We start from the raw sequence: 17,735 nt of genomic DNA, 5'->3' as shown, positions 1-17,735 counted from the left end.
GATTCTGCACAAGGAATTATTACAAGCAAGCATGGAAAGTGGATGCCCTGTCCTTCAGCTGGAAAAACCTAACAGTATATGCCTTTCCCCCACTGCCTCTCCTCCCCAAGGTACTCCTAAAGGTCAGACAAGAGAAGCCAAAAATGATACTGATTGCCCCAGACTGGCTATGCCAGCACTGGTGCCCAATCCTAAAGAGCTTGTCTCAAGGTCCAGCCTGGTCATTGCCTCAAACTTCTCAGTTACTGACCCAACAAAACAATCAGATCTTGCACAGCCAACTCAGGACTTTAAATCTGGCAGCATGGTGGATAATCTAGCCATTTAGAACACTCCTCTCTCCAAACCTGTAATGGATGTTATTTTGGAGGCCAGGAGGCCCAGTACCAGAAAATCTTATGCAGAAAAATGGAAGAGATTCTGTGCTTGGAACCAGAAACAAGGAATTGACATGTTTGTACCAAATTTTCCTCAGATTTTATAATACCTAACTGAGATGCTGGACAAAGGTCTATCCTTTTCATCAATTAAGATTCATGCCTCTGCCATTTCATCCCATTACAATACGGAACCACCTATCTTTTCTCATCCTTTAATAAAGCAGTACCTCAGAGGGACCAAGCACCAATACCTGCATAGGACCTCAATTATGTCTTGGAAAAACTCACACTGTCTCCTTTTGAGCCAGCCTCAGCAGCTTATATAAAATTCTTATCCTGGAAAATAGCTCTGCTCCTAGCAATAACCTCTGCAAGATGAGTTTCGGAGTTACAGGCACTCATGGCTGTGGAACCTTTTATCATTTTCCATCCAGACAGGGTTTCTCTGAGGATGAACCCTACATTTTATACCCAAGGTGGTGTACAGTGTGGCCCTTAACCAAACCATTCACTTGCCTACATTTTAGCCAAATCCACAGAACAAGGGTGAGAGACTTCTGCATTCTTTGGACATACACAGCTATGCTTCTACTTGGACAGAACTAAAGCTTTCATAAAGACTGAGCAACTTTGTGGCATATGCTGTAGGATCACAAGGAAAGGCTATCTCAAAACAGACTATTTCAAAATGGATAGGCCATTGCATTCATTTTTGCTACTCACAGCATGGCAAATTAGTGCCTAAGGGCATTAGGCCACATTTAACTGGAGCAGCAGCCACTTCAGCAGCCTTCCTCAGAGGAGTACCAACCAAAGACATCTTAGAGGCTGCAACTTGGAGTTCAGTGCACACTTTTACAAAACACTACCACTTACCTCTCTACTCTAAATCCAGAGCAGGCTTTGCCACTGCAGTTCTGCAGGGTCTCTTAGCCTCTCCTAATCCTATTTAGCTCAGCCACCCATCCTCAGCTTTGGGATTCAACCCAAGTGTAATGACTGCAACAGTGAAACACGATGAACATAGTACAGTTGTGTACCTACCATAAATGTAGATGTTCGAGTGTATTCACTGTTGCAGTCCAGGTTACCCTCCCTCCATCCCCCTTTCATTGCTGAGACTTATCTGTACTTCTCTATTCTATACAACCAATGTGGTGTATTTGGTTGTAGATGAAAGTAATGATGTTCGCGTTACACTGCTGCAGTCATCACTGTTGGGTTATCCTGCCGTCAAGCGGTCCTGCAGTTGGCCCGAGTTCCAAAGTCTTGGTCCGGCGTCGGTTGCTGTCGCTTCTTCACTGACGTCAGTGCACCAGGGGTATACAAGATGCATCCAACGCCATTTTCTTCAGTCTTTCTTGCCGCGTGGTACCCGAAGCAGAAGCAGTTCGCAAGTGCCGGTCGGCCGACTCCTGAGATTTTCAAATCGAATTTCAGACCGAAGTCTTCATAAAGCTAAGTACCCCGTTGGGGAAACTTTTCTTGCCTCAGTCCGATGTCAGAAAAAGTTAACAATTGCATTTCTTGTGGGAAGCAAATACCTCATAAGGACTTTCATTCTTATTGTATTCCTTGCCTAGGCCCAGACCACGACGTCACAGGTTGTCTGTTTTGTGCTAGGTTTAATAAACGTACTATTAAACGTCTGTTTGATTTCGCCCAACATTATTTTGGTAGGAAATTTAATTATACCATGCCGTCGGAGCAACCGATGACTGGAATACATATAAAATGCAAAGATGAGGACAGGCAGCCGAAATCCAACAAAAAAACAAAACAAAGAAGACTGCACAGCAGTCTCCAGCACAAGGACCCATGCCTAGGAAACAGATGCTGAAGATGGCTGAAGATTTAATTACCCTAATCAAGGGTCCCCATCCCCCTCCTGACAAAAGGCCAAGGCAAGAGGAGGAGTACGCTTCCTCTGACCAGGTTTAAATTTCCTCAGACTCTTCTGAGGAACAGGAATATTCCTTTCCACCTTATGAAGATTCTGATGCTGAAGAGTCTATCCCCCTTCTGCATCTCCCCCAGAAGACTTCTCTTTTGGGGAAACCTTACATACTATGAGGGAACATTTCCACGGGGAAGGCCAGGATTACTCTGATTCTAAGAAAAGGCTCTGAGAGTCCCTTTTACTACCCCAGCACAGACCACTTGCAATTCCACCTGTGTTAGACATTGTGGTTGATGTTTATTCAGAATCTAGCCTTAACCCAGATTCACTACCTCCTGCACCAGCCAAACCAGACAGATACTACAGAGTCCCTGACTCCCACAAATTTCTGTATAAAAGCCCTGTTGCTGATCCAGAAACCATTTCCCAGGGTCCCAAATGGGTTAAAGCCTCAACTGCTAAAAATCCTGTGCCCTCTGAAAGGGATTGTAGAGCCACCTGGAGTTCAGTGCACACCTTTACCAAGCACTATCACTTATCTCTATACTCTAAAACCAGAGCTGGCTTTGCCACTGCAGTTCTGCAGGGCCTACTAGCCTCTCCAAACCCTGTCTAGTACCACCACCCATCTTTAGCTTTGGGATTCAACCCAACAGTGATGACTGCAGCAGTGTAACATGATGAACATAGTACAGTTTTGTACCTACCATAAATGTAGACGTTTGAGTGTTTACACTGCTGTAGGCCAGGTTACCCTCCCTCCATCCCCTCTGAACTAGCTGGATTTATCTATTCCTTTCTATCCTATACAACCTCTGTGGTGTATTTGCTTGTGACTGAAGGTTTTGTTTTATTTTTATATGTATATTTTTATATAGAAATATGTATTGCCTACCTATTGGGGGCACCTGACATCTGGGGCAAGAAAAACTGAAGAAAATGGCATCGGATGCATCTTATATACCCCTGGCACACTGACATCAGGGAAGAAGCGACAGCAACCAACGCCGGACCAAGACTTTGGAACTCGGGCCGACTGCGGGACCGCCTGACGGCAGGATAACCCAACAGTGATGACTGCAGCAGTGTGAACACTCGAACATCTACATTTATGGTAGGTACAAAACTGTACTTTTATGTTAGTGCATGCTTTTTTATGAGCAGAATTTTTAGCCTACCCTTTTGGGGGCACATGACATCTGGGGCAAGAAAAACTGAAGAAAATGGTGTCAGCTGCATCTTTTATACCCCTGGCGCACTGACGTCAGGGAAGAGGCGACAGCAACCGACGCCAGACCAAGACTTTGGAATTCAGGCTGACTGCGGGTAGCCTGCCAGCAGGATAACCCAAGAGTAATGACTGCTACAGTGAATACACTCGAACATCTACATTTATAGTAGGCACACAACTGTACTTTCTCGCACAAGAACTTACCCCGTCTTCTGATGCCTCTCCAGATCATCCCACTGAGGAGGTTCCCCAGAAGAAGTGTAAAAGGAAGCACAAAGATTCCTTTCAGGAATCTTTGACCAAAGATAGCAACTTCAGTGAAGAGGAGGGGTCCCCAAGATCTCCACTGGAAGACGTCTTCTTTGCATACATTCTAGAAATCTCCAATCCCCCTTCCCAGGAGGAGTGACTGTTCCTAGAAGCCTTCAAGTCTGGTACATCTATGTCTAGGGTTATCTTTCTGGTAGATGATCTTATAGAATCTTGTGTCTTACTGGGCATGGAAGGAATGGATACTGTGGAACTAATTCCCCATTGCCCAGATATATTTCTTGCTCTACCTAAAGACAGGCCTCACTGAAGTAAGGGAGTTCCTATAGACTACCATGGCTGTGGAGGTAGCCACAAAAAAAGGAGTTAGCTGGAAAAAAGCTCTACTGTTTATCCTCTTAACTGAGGGTCCAGCGTGATGGGCAAGTTTGGAAAGCTCTGTTATACCTCAGTGACCTTTGCTGTTTGGTCGCTTAATTACTTGGCATATTTTACCAGATTGCAGACAGAGTTGGTTAAAGAACACTTGCACCACACCACACGTCACATAGTCTCACTAAATCTACACATAGTAACACAAAAACATTCACGGAGGCTCTCAGTAATCTGTCAAAGCAACAGAGACCTCCAAAGCAGAAACGCACGCAACCTCCATCCCCCAACACAACCCAAATGACACGTAGTCCACAGACTCAATGTGCCACTCAACCACAGCTAATAAGGCAAAACAACGTACCCAACACACTAGTCATGGATGACTCTGTAGCCAGGCACACTGATGTCCCACTCACCAGGCTAAACAAGGAGAAGGTTACTGTCAGCTGCCTGTCTGGTGCATGGATCTGCCACATAACCCACGCACTTGGGTCACTCCACAACAAGTACAAATATGACTCTGTCATTATCCAAGTTGGCGTGAATGATCTGAGATGTACCTCCCTGGACTACATGAAAAGAGACATGGAAGAGCTCTCCAATCTTTGTAGCCCAGGCAGGTATGACACTAGCCCTGAGTAGCATTCTGCCATCGCCCAGAATGACACCGCAGTACAAGGACAAAATGATTGACTTCAACAATTGGCTAAGCTTCTGGTGTCATTCTAAGGGGATCCAGTATCTGTCTGCTTGGGATGACATGGTCGACAGACCACAATGTTTTGCCACAGATGGCCTACACCTATCGCCCCTGGGATTCTGGATACTGGCTAAGGCTCTTGCTGCCCCTATAGTGCCTTTTTTAGGCAAGGTTCAAATAACAAATTCACCCCCATAACAGGAACAGGCAAGCAAAAACTGAGGGCAATGCTACTCAATGCTAGAAGTCTAAATCTCAAAATGCACTCACTCGAGGCACTCCTTAAAATGGAGAACATAGATATCTGTGCAGTGACTGAGACCTGGTTTAAGGCTTGAGAGCACCCCTGCACTACCAGGCTATAACTCCTACCACACTTTTCGGCCATTTAACTTGGACCGAAACACCAAGGGTGGAGGTGTGTCCATATTCATTAAGGATATCCACACCAGCAGGCTAGTTGCTCAGCATATTGCATCCGAGGTTATCCAAGTGCAACTAACTCTGGGCAAAACTGCAATCCAAATTGTAGCTTGCTACAGATCCCCCACCATGCCCCAAGATTCCCACTCCTCTTTTCTTGATGTACTGGAAAATATTAGGGTTCAACCAAACACCCTAATAATGGGCAACTTCAACTGCCCCACCATTAACTGGGAAAACTACTCGTGTACCAACTCCTTAGCTCAATTTTTTCTGGAATTCATAAACTCCAATGAACTGTATCAACTTATCCATACCCCCACCAGGGGCAACAATATCCTAAACCTAGTCATTACCAACATGAGTGACCGGTGTTCCACACCTGAAGTCAACTCCTCCATTGGTCCGATCCGACCATAAGCTAATTACCCTTGATATCCACAACCCGCCCCCACCCCCCATTAAGGAAACCACAGTAAAAAAATTCTCCAAAGCCAACATCATGCTTCTTAAGACAGAAGTGGTGAACTTCATGACACCCATGCAGATGGACAATACAGTTACAACTGGTGAATCCTACACAAATGCACTCTATAAGCACTTACACGAGTGCATGGATCGTGCTATCCCAAACAGAACCAAGACGCTATCCTCCAAAAAAAGGAAGCCAATCTGGTGGTCCCCTGCCATAAACAAACTGTACAACAGAAGGAAGAAACTGTTGCAAAAGAGAGTAAAATCCCATGAGTGGAGGAGCTCCCTAGTCAGCCTCAGTAAGGAGATGAGATCCCTTATAAGATCCTCCAAAGCTAGCTACGAAAAAATCGCCACTAATTCCAAGGACAACCACAAAGCATTCTGCAGCTATGTCAAGAATCTCAATGGCAACACCCAGATTTGCTCTGAGTTACAGCACAAAGGCAAGAAAATTACAGAACCAACTGATATTGCCAGCATCCTGGCAGATAGGTTCAGTGCTAACTTTACCCCCCTCTCACCCCCTAAAGGGCCCATGTCTATACAGGAGGAATGCAGAGTCCCAGTAATCAGAATTACACAGGTAAAAGCTGCACTATCTAAAGCCAAAAACACAGCATCCATGGGACCTGATAACATCCCAGGCTGGGTTTTACATGAACTTGAGAACAAACTGGCTCACCACCTAAGCACCATGTTCAATCATAGCCTCACAACAGGATTTGTGCCCACTGAATGGTGCACAGCAACATTTATCCCCCTCCACAAAGGGGGAGCCACCACTGATCCCGGGAACTATCGATCTATTAGCCTGATGAGCCTGGTCTGCAAGGCCATGGAACGTATCATCATTGAACTCATAAACAAAGACATTGGTAACCTCCAAACTCTGGATCCCACCCAGTTCGGGTTTGTGAAAGGCAGATCATGCCTCCTGAACCTGATCGACTTATTTGAGGCAGTCACCAAAGCCGTAGATGAGGGCAAGGTGGTTCACACAGCATATCTTGACCTCGCCAAGGCTTTCGACACCATCCCCCATTCTGGAATTATAGCTAAACTAGGTATAAATCCCTACGTCACAAGATGGGTTGCCAACTGGCTCACTGACAGAACCCACACTGTAAAAGTTGCAGACTCCAAATCTGACCTCAAAGCAGTGACAAGTGGAGTACCACAAGGTTCTGTCCTGGGACCTCTCCTGTTTGGTATCTAAGTACAGGCTAACACAGAAGGCCTCTGGCTAACGAAGTTTGCAGATGACTGTAAACTAGGAGCCATAGTCAAGTCCCCAGATGATATGGACATCTTACAGAAGGGCCTCGCTGAGACAGATGCCTGGTGTCAGCGCCATGGCCTCAAGCTCAGTGCCAAAAAGTGCAGTGTCATCCCCTTTGGTAAAAAACCCATGAACTACCACATAGGCAGCAATCTACTTAACACCGAATGCATGATAAAGAGACCTTGGGACCCAGATGGACAGTTGTCTCTCCTTTGATGGTCACATCACCACAGTAGTCAAGAAGTCCTACGTGGCACACCTCATCATAAAAGGGTTCCCATTCAGGAAAAAAGAGGTCATTGTTCCCCTCTACTAGTCACTCATTAGACCCATTATAGAGTACAACACCCCTTTTGGAATGTACCTCACAAGACAACTGCAGCAGCTGGAAAGGCCACAGAAGTACCTCACAAAGAGGATTACTGGCCTCAAACAAATGCCCTACACTGACTGCCTCAAAAAACTCCAGCTTTACTCCGTAGCATATCACGTACTCTGAGGTGATCTCTGCCTAAAATATAAAGCTATGTCAAACCCAGAGCTATTGGACATGCTACACCTAAAGAAATCTCAATCCCTCGGAGCTACACACTCTAGGGACCTAAACCTTGTCACCACAATAAACAGGACATGCTGGAGGGATAGATTCCTGTCCCAGAGACTTCCCATACTCTGGAACAGGCTACCCATCTATGTCAAGCAAAGTTTTTCATTAGCACTCCAAGAAAAATCTTGATGAGTGGATGGGAAATAGGAAGTACACCCTGGGGATCAGTTCTATGTCTCTGCTCAACAGTGGCACAGGAAAATAATTTTCGTGGGTGGTGTAAGCCAGGGAACCTTGTTGGCTAGGCTCACATAGGCCCTTGGGCCGATAGCCTAGTACCTACCTATGAACATTGCATACTCCTGGATCCATGTTGGAGGAACTTAAGTGGTTTTCTTCACAGCTGGCCACCCTTCAATCCTTTTCCGGTGTGTCAATGAGGTTAATCTGTCATGCAACAAAAGGTTCCTCATGGGCAGCAGTTTCAGGCATAGCCACCAGGATACATGCCCAGATGCGCTTGTGTAATTTATCAGAGCCTTTTACGTTTTCTTTCTTTAGTTCTCCCTTGGATGGATGTTCCTTGTTTGGCCCCACAGTAAAAGAAACACTCTCCCATAATGAGCAAGATGGAAAGACCTTGTCTACCATTGGAATCCATTTTTCTATCCAGTAGAGATAATTCTCTGGGAATCGACACAAAGGTAAAAAAGATGTGATTCCATAAGTCACAATGTCCTTTTCAAGTTTCACAAGGGAAACGTCAACCAGAGGCAGGGGAGGAAGTTGTAATAGAAGGCGCCACCCTCATGGCACAGGAAGCCTGAAGAACCCAAGGTTTAGAGATTCCTTTTCAGATCAACCTTTTCAGCGCTTCTGAAGGGTTACCTGACTGCTGTACTCTGGAGGCAGTTGGGGTGGGGCTTGTCTCTGCATCTGGAAGCCTGGGCATCTAACACAAAAGACACTTTGATGCAAAAAATTATATCCAGAGGCTATTTCATTCCCTTTTTGCAAATCCCACCATCCAAATGGAAAAATCTCCCCAATGTTCCACCCAGTCAGAGGGAGTGAGCAGCCCTAGAAATTCAAAAGCTACTATACAGAAGAGTTATCCAAGAGGGTCCAACCAGACCAGAGAGGATTCAGAACTTATTCAAAGTTCTTTTTAGTGCCAAATAAAACAGTGGACCTGAGGTCCATCCTGGACCTCAGCAATCAAAATCAGTTTGTAAAGAATACAAAGTTGCAGATGGTCACGGTTCAGTCCATCTACCTCGTCTACAGAAGGATGACTGAACATGCTCTAGCGATCTTCAGGATGTATAGTAAGGATGACTGAACATGCTCTATTGATCTACAGGATGTATACTGTCATATCAAAATGAACAGATGCTCCTGGAGATATCTGCACTTGTTTTCTGGAGGCTAGTCATTACCAGTTCGTAGCCTTGACATTTGGTCTCACCACAGCCCCCAGGGTGTTCAGCAAATGCATGGCAGTGATAGCAGCTCACCACAAACTGCTTGGATTCAGTGTTTCCTTACCTAGACTGGCTAATGATCACCCCAACCAGGCATCTTCTCCAAAGAGCCAGGAGCTACTTACTCCTCTTATGTCAGTCTTTAGGGCTCATAGTCAGTTATACCAAGTCCCACCTTCAACCTGTTCAAGTCTCGGAGTTTATAGGAGCTCGCCTGGACACCAGTCAGCCTTTCTCCCATCAAGAAGAGTACAGTCCTTAAGAGTACATGTCAGAGAGATACTTTCACACCCTTCTTTCCCAACAAAACTGGTTCTTCAGGCCTTGTGATCAATGTCTGCAGCTATTACCTTACTACCAACAGCTTAATTCCATATGTGTGTGGACCCTAGCAGTTCAGTGGTTAATTCTTCAACAGCCTCTGTTCCATCTGATAAAAGTTTTTTGGGTTTGCAAGCACTCCCTGCTTTCCTGGATTCAGTCCAGTGAAGTTTGTCAGGGACACCCCTTTGTATATTGACCCCAGTAGTAACAGTGACAACTGAGGACTCCCAGTTGAGGTGGAGATGGGGATGCATTTCTTGGGTCAGACAGTGCAAGTCATGTGGTTCCCAAGAGAGACCAATTTGCATATCAATGTCTTGGAGATGAGGGCAGTCATGTTAGCATTGAAGGCTTTTCAGAACTCTCTTCCTCTGGAGACAGTTGCTATCCAAACAGCCAATATGTCTGTGTTTTGGCACATCAACAAATGGAGAGGAACCCTGCCCTACTCATTGTGTCAAGAAGCAATGAGTGTGTGGCAGTGGGTGATCTCCTCCATCCTTTTTTCTTTAGCAATGCACATGCCAGAAAAATCCAGCTTACTAGCTAACAAACTGGGCAGGACTGTTCTGATGCTTAATGAGTGGTCTTCTAATCAAGCAGTAGTGGAGAGGATCTTCTGTCGATGAGGTCAGCCTTGCTGCAGTCTGTCTGCCTCTTCCCTCAACAAGTGCCCTAACCGACCCCCAGGGGGAGTCACCAAGAAATGCTGTAATCCACATTTGGCCCTCCAGTCTTCTTTACACTTATCCTCCCTTACCTCTGATTCCAAAATTTCTTCAGAAAGCATTCCAGTTGAAGACCAAGGTTATCCTAATAGCCCCTTTTTGACCTCATCAAGTGTGGTTCCCCTTACTTTGGTCTCATCTTATATGCCTTTCTTTGACTCTGGACCCCACTCCAGATGTAAAAACTCATCCCACAGGCATGGCTCACTTGGACATTCCGAGACTCAAATTGACCGCATGTTTTTTTAATTTCCAATGATGTTTAGATAGCCCAGGCTTTCTTTCCCAGTTCATCAGATTTTGATTTCATCCCAAAAAGCCCCCAGTAGAAAAGTCTATAGAAGTAAATGAAATAGATTTTGTTATTGGGCTCATCAGAGAGAATTGGATCTCTTCACTGCACCAAGTCCTGCTGTTAGATTTTTTTTGCTTCAGTTTTTCAAGAAGAAGCTAGTTTTTCCACCATCAAAGTTTAGTTAACAGCCATTTCTAAGCATCACACTGCAGATAATGCTTTCCCTCTTGCTACTTCCAAGTTATGCATGGCCTTTCTTAAAGGTGCTTTTCTGCTTAGACTTCCAATTAAAGATTCTCCTTCATCCTTGGACCTTAGTGTTGTTGCAGAGTTTGACTCAGCCCCTCTTTGAGCTATCAGCCAAGTCTGATTTCAAGTTTCTTTCTTGGAAGACAATCTTTCTAGTAGCCACCACTTTTAGGCAAGTCTCTGAACTCCAGGCACTCTCCTCTAAATCATCTTACTTGATTTTCCACAAAGATGGGGTCACTTTATGTACTAATCCATCATTTCTACCCAAAGTACCTTCTGAGGTGAACATCAACCAAGTGATCAGTTTACCTCTGTTCTTTCCAAATTTTTCTAATAAAGGTGCATGCTTCATCTCATGTACATAGACAACTTAGTTTTTAACTTTGTAGGCAAAGGTTATTAGGTAAACCGATCAGTTAGTCTCCTTTCCCCAAAAGATTGGGAATACCATTTTCCAAAGTTACAGGTTGCATTTCATATGTTGTTCTCAGTGAGGTTCGTCTTTGCGGATACCTCCAAAAGCTTACTCCACTAGTTCCATGGCTGCTTCATCTGCCTTCTGGGGCAGGGCTTTTATTGATGACACTTGTGCTGCAGCCACTTGGCCTAATGCCCATACCTTTATTGCTCATTACAAATTGGTTCTCATTTCCAGGGGCAGAGCTGCCTTTCCTGTGGTACTCCAGAATATCCTTCCATGATGGCCACCCAAGTTTATTGTAGCTGGGGACTCTTAGTCATTGAGGAACAAATTAAAATGATAACATCAGATATAAAAGGTATGTACTTCACTATAACTATATGTATTTGTGTTGTCTGTGTTCATTCTTAATCAACTTCCCCTCTCCTTTTCTTCTGGGGAGTGATCGGATAGAAATGTTGGAACCATTGTTCCTGTTTGTACCCCTATTCTGTTTTTATCTTTTGTGTGAACTATAACCATCCTTTTTCTGATTGAGCAACAAACTTGATCTGAGCTAAAACAGGGGTCAGGGTATTATGGGTAAAGGGAGGAGCTCGAGAGTCGAATCCAAGAGTATGAAAGAAATGCGGCCGAACTAGATCCAAGGTCGTATCTGAGACCCATTCATTGAGGAAGAATGAAAATGGACAACACACATGCATAGTTATGATGAGTACATAACTTTTAGTTTGTATGAGTTCTAAAATATTGGGCGATACATCAGGTCAACCTTTTAATGTCTTCCACTTCTAACTGTGTCCCAGTCATTTAGGGAAAGTTTATTTTTAGTATTTGTGCTGGAGATGGCTGATACTTTGTCACACACAGGAAGTTACTGTGAAAAAAAAAGGCATGTAGCCCTCTGTGTTAAGTAGTTCTGATGTCTCTCATTCACTCCGTAGTCTTGTAAGTTCATGCACTCATGTCCTTTACTCATTTCATCTTTCTTGCTTAGTTCACTGTACAGATGGTATTTTGATGTATGCCAGTTGCTTGTTTTTATCTTATTTACTTTTTGGTTTTCTTTTTCTTTTTATTGTTGCAAGCAGATTTTGCATGGAAGGAAGACACCATTTGTTAAAGGTGATTTCTTCTGTGCCACATGCTTTTTTGGAGGATCCACTTCTTGACAAAAGTGTCAGGCATGGTCATCTTTCCATGCATCTTTGTTTTACATTGAATTTCATTTCCACTTGTATTCCAGAAGTGTAAAGTTGCTAATGATTTTGAAAGCAATCTTTAGTTGTAAACTGTACCACACCCCCAAAATTGTCACTTCAGATCTTGGGCAGTGGTTGGCATATCCTAGAAGACATTCTGAATAATCAAAACCTTCTTGTTTCTTTAGAAGAACAGCTGCTTAAGTTGTCATTTTAGTACTTCATCATTACAGTTGCTAATTTTCAATGTAGTGTATCCCACATGCAAATTCAAATTGACAAGTTGTCTTTTTGGGAAACAAAAGTCTTGTATTGCTGTACTTAGCTTGGAAGCATGGTCTGTACACTTGTGGTAATGAAATATTGTGGTTGAGGCTTTCATGATATGATGTGGTTATGCAACACTGAGAAATATTTTAAGGAAACATCCTTATACACAAAGTAAAATATAAAAATAACACAAGTTTTCAGCAAAAGTTGTATAATTTGGTACTTATTCCCAACTCCATCATATTTTATTTTATTTTTATTTTACATTTGTTAACCGGGCTAGTCCAGCTGGATTGTATGTCCATTTTCAGTGAAGGCCTGGGGAGATGAGCTCCATTTGTAAACACAGAAATACAGTAAAGACATCACAATATCATACAAAAAAAAAAAAAATAAAATTTTTGTCATCTGATCATATCACACATATATATCCTGCAAAAATAATACAAGGAAAGGATGTTATAATGCTAAGTATCAGCTAATTCTTGAGGAAAGAATAGATTTCTTTCCAATGATTATACATAAATAGGAAAGGTCATTTTACAGAATGTTATTTGAGAAAAAAATATACGGAATGATTGAAACAGAACATTCATGGCAAGACTTATGAAAATTACTTGAGATGTTCACTACTTAAAAGGGCTATAGCATAATAGTTTAGCGAGAGGATGCAGTGTAGTGGTAGAGTAGAGGAAATCAGAGGATTAGTCAGGGTTGGAACAGGGGCATAACCAGTGTGTCTTAAGGTGTTTCTTGAGCCTTTGTTTAAAAAGCGGCAGCGAGGGAAGTATAGTTAGCTCTTGTGGCAGCATATTTCAGTTTTTTTCCATCGGTATTGTTGTATAAGGAGTCAGCTGCCAGGTTATTAGACTTGCTTGTGTTAGTAAGAAGTTTCCTGGAAGATCGTAAGGAGTTGAGATTTCAGTAAGAGGTAATAAGGTTGAAAAGTATAGGGGTGTTGTTTGGTTGGTAAAATATTTTATGAACTATTGTAAGTTGTGAAAATATCAAAATGTTTTTTAGTTCTAACCATTCAAGTTGCTGTAAGTTCAGACAATGATGAGTTCTATAATGATTCCCAGTGGCAAATCTGACTGTATTGTTATAGGAGTTGGCTACTTTGACAAGATTATTTTTTTTTAGGTTAGTGTATATGGGTGAAGCATACAGAAGATATGAGATTAAATGGGAGTGAGCAGTTTTAACTCTGGATGTTGGAGTTAAGAAAGGTTTTATTCTATATAAGGAGCCTATTTTTCTGTTTACTGCTTTAATGGTATTGTTAATATGGTTATCAAAGGTGAGATTATCAATTGTGATGCCTAGCAGTTTGATGGAGGAGTCTGGGGATATAAGGGTGCCATTAGTGGATTTTATTGAGAAATCAATGGGGGGGCTTAGTGTTAGGTGAGAAGAGCAAGAGCTTGGTCTTTTTAGCATTCAACAGGAGGCAGTGTTTCAAGAACCAGGCTTCTACTGTGCTAAAGACTTTGTGGGTTAGGGTTTGAAGTTCAGATGAAGTATTGGCAGTACATATGAGTGTAGAATTGTCCGCATATTGTATAGTGGTTGCTTGAGGGATTACAGCATGGAGGTCATTGATGAACAAGGAGAAAAGGAGAGGACCTAGAATGGAGCCCTGAGGGACTCCAAGGGAGATGGGCAGGTGGGAGGATAGCTTATTCTCCCAGAGAGCTGCCTGTTGCCTATTATTAAGGTAGGATTTAAACCAGAGGATAGCCTTGTCTAGAGAGAGGGATTTCAAGGATCTTTATAAGCAGGGAGTGGTTAACCATATCAAAAGCTTTAGAGAATTCATTAAAAAGTGCTGAGGAAAGGCTATTGCTGTTATGGTTACGGTTGATGGAGTCGGTGAAAGAAAGGAGAGCTGTAGTGGGGCTGTGGTAGGGCCTGAAGCCATGTTGGCAGTTTGCTAAGATATAGTGTTGGGTTAAGTGGTCTATTAGCTGGTGATGAATGCATTTTTCCATAACCTTAGCTGGGGTGATAAGAGAGCTATAGGCCTGTAATTGGAATAATCGTTAGAGTTACCACCTTTATGTAAAGGGATTATATGGGTGATTTCTGCTTAATGTTTTTGCTTCAGAAAAGTCCACTAGTGCAATTTAAATTGTAATATTGTTATTGAGACTATAAAGACTATTGTGTAATTAATTAAAATTATAATGCAGCCTTTCCTTTCCAAACCAGGTGTTGTCAATAAACGAAGAAGGATTGCGGAAATGTGAAGAAAATACCAAAATATTTGGGCGACCCATCAGGTAAAAACTAATAGGGTCACCTTTTGTCATTGTATTGTATGTCTTTGGTAGAAGGCCGCAGCTTTTACATGATTGTACATTACCACTGCAACTTTCAGACTTCCTGAGCTACCGTATGACTTGATCCTGAATGAAAGTAAAGACCATTTTAGCTGCATTTTGGGTTCTGTTTTCTATTGTTACCATAGCAAGAGACTCTTCCAAATACCTGATGACTCTCCTCTCCTTGCACCTAGTAGGATCCTTGGTGCCATAGATGCTTCCACTTTTGCACTGTCTTTTTGGCTTTTCCCAATTAGAGGTCGCCACAGCGGAACTCCGGTCCGCTAATGATTGGCAGTAGATTTTTATGGTGCCGAGTTGCCAGTCCAATGCCCAACCTTCAGCGAAGGCATGCCCATTCATGCATGTCTTTCGTAGGCCACTCGACCGCGGGGAGGACATGCAGACTCCACACAGAAGGCACTCCAGCCGAGAATTGAACAGGAGAGTCTCTTGCTGTGAGGCAACAATGCTACCGCTGTACCACCGCGGCATACCCCTTTTCATTGCTACTTACCAATTATTAATTCCACTGTTAATGAGTTTGATATTGTGTAACATGATAGGATTGTTTTCATTCTGTCAGCTTGATGATGTCTGAAGTTGGTTTGGTAAAAGCATGCTAACATCAGTTTTGGATTAGTGCTTTGACTGCTGTGTGGAACAGAGTGAACTGGAGAAGTGAAACAGAGGTGTGTTTACATAATGCTGTTCATTGTTACACATATGTAATTATATTTAGTCTCTTACCACCTCATTTGTCTTTTGCTTCCAGTTTTGACAGCTTGGATACATTTTCCTACTGTTTTACTCTGTGTGAAGTTATCTGGTGAATGTGATTGTCTGGAAAGTTTGCTAACACACCTTTTTGCTGAGCTCTGTCTTGGTGGCTGGTTTATTAATTTGATAGCTGTCCATTCTTTTTTGCTATTTTATTGCAGCCCGGTTATGCTGGATAATTTATGTATACAGATATTGCTTCTTTTTTTTGGGCGGGTGGAGGTTGGGCACAGTAAGAATTATCAGAGTCCCAGGGGAGAATAGTCCTGCACAAAAATAGTACAATGTCATACATTAATACAAAGAAAAAAGTCACCTAGAATAGTAATTGCAGTACAGAGCATAGGATTAAACAAAAACTTTCAATAAAGTGCACAAGCATAATTTAAATTTTGCAACATTGTGATGAGTGTATTTTGACCTACAATAGACAAAGTACAGTAGTAGATATTTGTAATAAAACTGAGTACTTTGATTTGATGCCAAAGATCAAGTTGAGGTGAAAAGAGAAAGTACTGCAGATAGATGTGGCTAACAGAGAGATTTATAGCAATTGATTAGCACATAGACACTAAAGATGGAGAAAAGGACCTTTATCGATTGTCTGGACAGAGCTGGGAAAGATGTGCAGCAGGTAAGGGTGATAAAGGATAGTGAGGGAAACATATTCACAAGTGAGGAGAGTGTGTTGAGTTGATGGAAAGAGTTATTTGAAGGGCTGATGAATGAAGAGACTGAGAGAGAGAGAAGGTTGGATGATGTGGGGATAGTGAATCAGGAAGTGAAACCGATTAGCAAGGAGGAAGTAATGACAGCTATGAGGAGGATAAAGAATGGAAAGGTTGTTGGCCCAGATGTCATACCAGTGGAAGCATGGAGGTGCTTAGGAGAAATGGCAGTGGAATTTTTGACTAGATTGTTTAATGAAATTTGGGAAAGTCAGAGGATGCCTGAGGAGTGGAGAAAAAGTGTTTTGGTACCTATCTTTAAGAATAAGGGTGATGTGCAGAGCTGCAGCAACTACAGAGGGATAAAATTGATCAGTCACAGCTTGATGTTATGGGAAAGAGTAGTGGAAGCTAGGTTAAGAAGGGAGGTGATGATTAGTGATCAGCAGTATGTTTTCATGCCAGGAAAGAGCACTACAGATGCAGTGTTTGTTCTGAGAGTGGTGTTGGAGAAATACAGAGAAGGTCAGAAGGAGTTGCATTGTGTCTTTGTGGACTTAGAAAGCTTATGAGAGAGTGCCTAGCGAGGAGTTGTGGTATTGTATGAGGAAGTCTGGAGTGGCAGAGAAGTATGTAAGAGTGGTACAGGATATGTACGAGGGTAGTGTGACATTGGTGAGGACTGTGGTGGGAGTGACAGATATATTTAAGGTGGAGTTGGGTTTGCATCAAGGATCAGCTTTGAGCCCTTTCTTACTTGCAGTGGTGATGGACAGGTTGACAGATGAGATCAGGCAGGAGGCCCCGTGGACTATGATGTTTGCAGATGACATTGTGATATGTAGAGTAGGGACCAGGTTGAGGAGGAGGAGACCCTGGAGAGGTGGGGAGATATGCTTTAGAGAGGAGAGGAATGAAGGTCAGCAGGGCTAAAACAGAATATATGTGTGTAAATGAGAGGGAGGGTAGAGGAATGGTGAGTATGCAGGGAGTAGAGTTGGTAAAGGTGAATGAGTTTAAGTACTTGGGATCAGTAGTTCAGAGTAATGGTGAGCGTGGAAGAGAGGTGAAGAAGAGAGTACAGGCAGGGTGGAATGGGTGGAGAAGAGTGTCAGGAGTGATTTGTGACAGACTGGTACCAGTAAGAGTGAAAGGTAAGGTTCTACAAGAGGGTAGTGAGACCAGCTATGTTATATGGGTTGGAGATGGTGGCATTGACAAAAAGGCAGGAGTCAGAGCTAGATGTGGCAGAGTTAAAGATGGGATTTGCACTGGGTGTGACTAGGATGGACATTATTAGGAATCAGTATATTAGAGAGTCAGCTCGGGTTGGACAGTTTGGAGACAAAGCAAGAGAGGCGAGATTGCGTTGGTTTGGGGCAAATGTGGGGGGGGTGGGGGG

The 17,735-nt window shown here is 43.1% G+C and overlaps 1 protein-coding gene across 1 annotated transcript in view; it reads left to right on the top strand.

Moving 5' to 3' along the window:
• Positions 1-17,735, top strand: part of SEC14L1 (SEC14 like lipid binding 1) — a 1,962,612-nt gene that overhangs the window by 791,512 nt on the left and 1,153,365 nt on the right. Inside the window, exon 10 of the mRNA XM_044089037.1 lies at positions 14,754-14,843. Within this exon, the coding sequence (XP_043944972.1) occupies positions 14,754-14,843 (90 nt within the window). The remainder of the gene's footprint in view (positions 1-14,753; positions 14,844-17,735) is intronic.

The sequence above is a fragment of the Protopterus annectens genome, chromosome 12.part0 (assembly GCF_019279795.1).
Source record: "Protopterus annectens isolate FY-2018-M chromosome 12.part0, PAN1.0, whole genome shotgun sequence".
Lineage (NCBI taxonomy): Eukaryota > Metazoa > Chordata > Ceratodontiformes > Protopteridae > Protopterus > Protopterus annectens.
The sequence above is the reverse complement of the archived record's forward strand: the minus strand, read 5'-3'. Positions and strand labels throughout refer to the sequence as shown.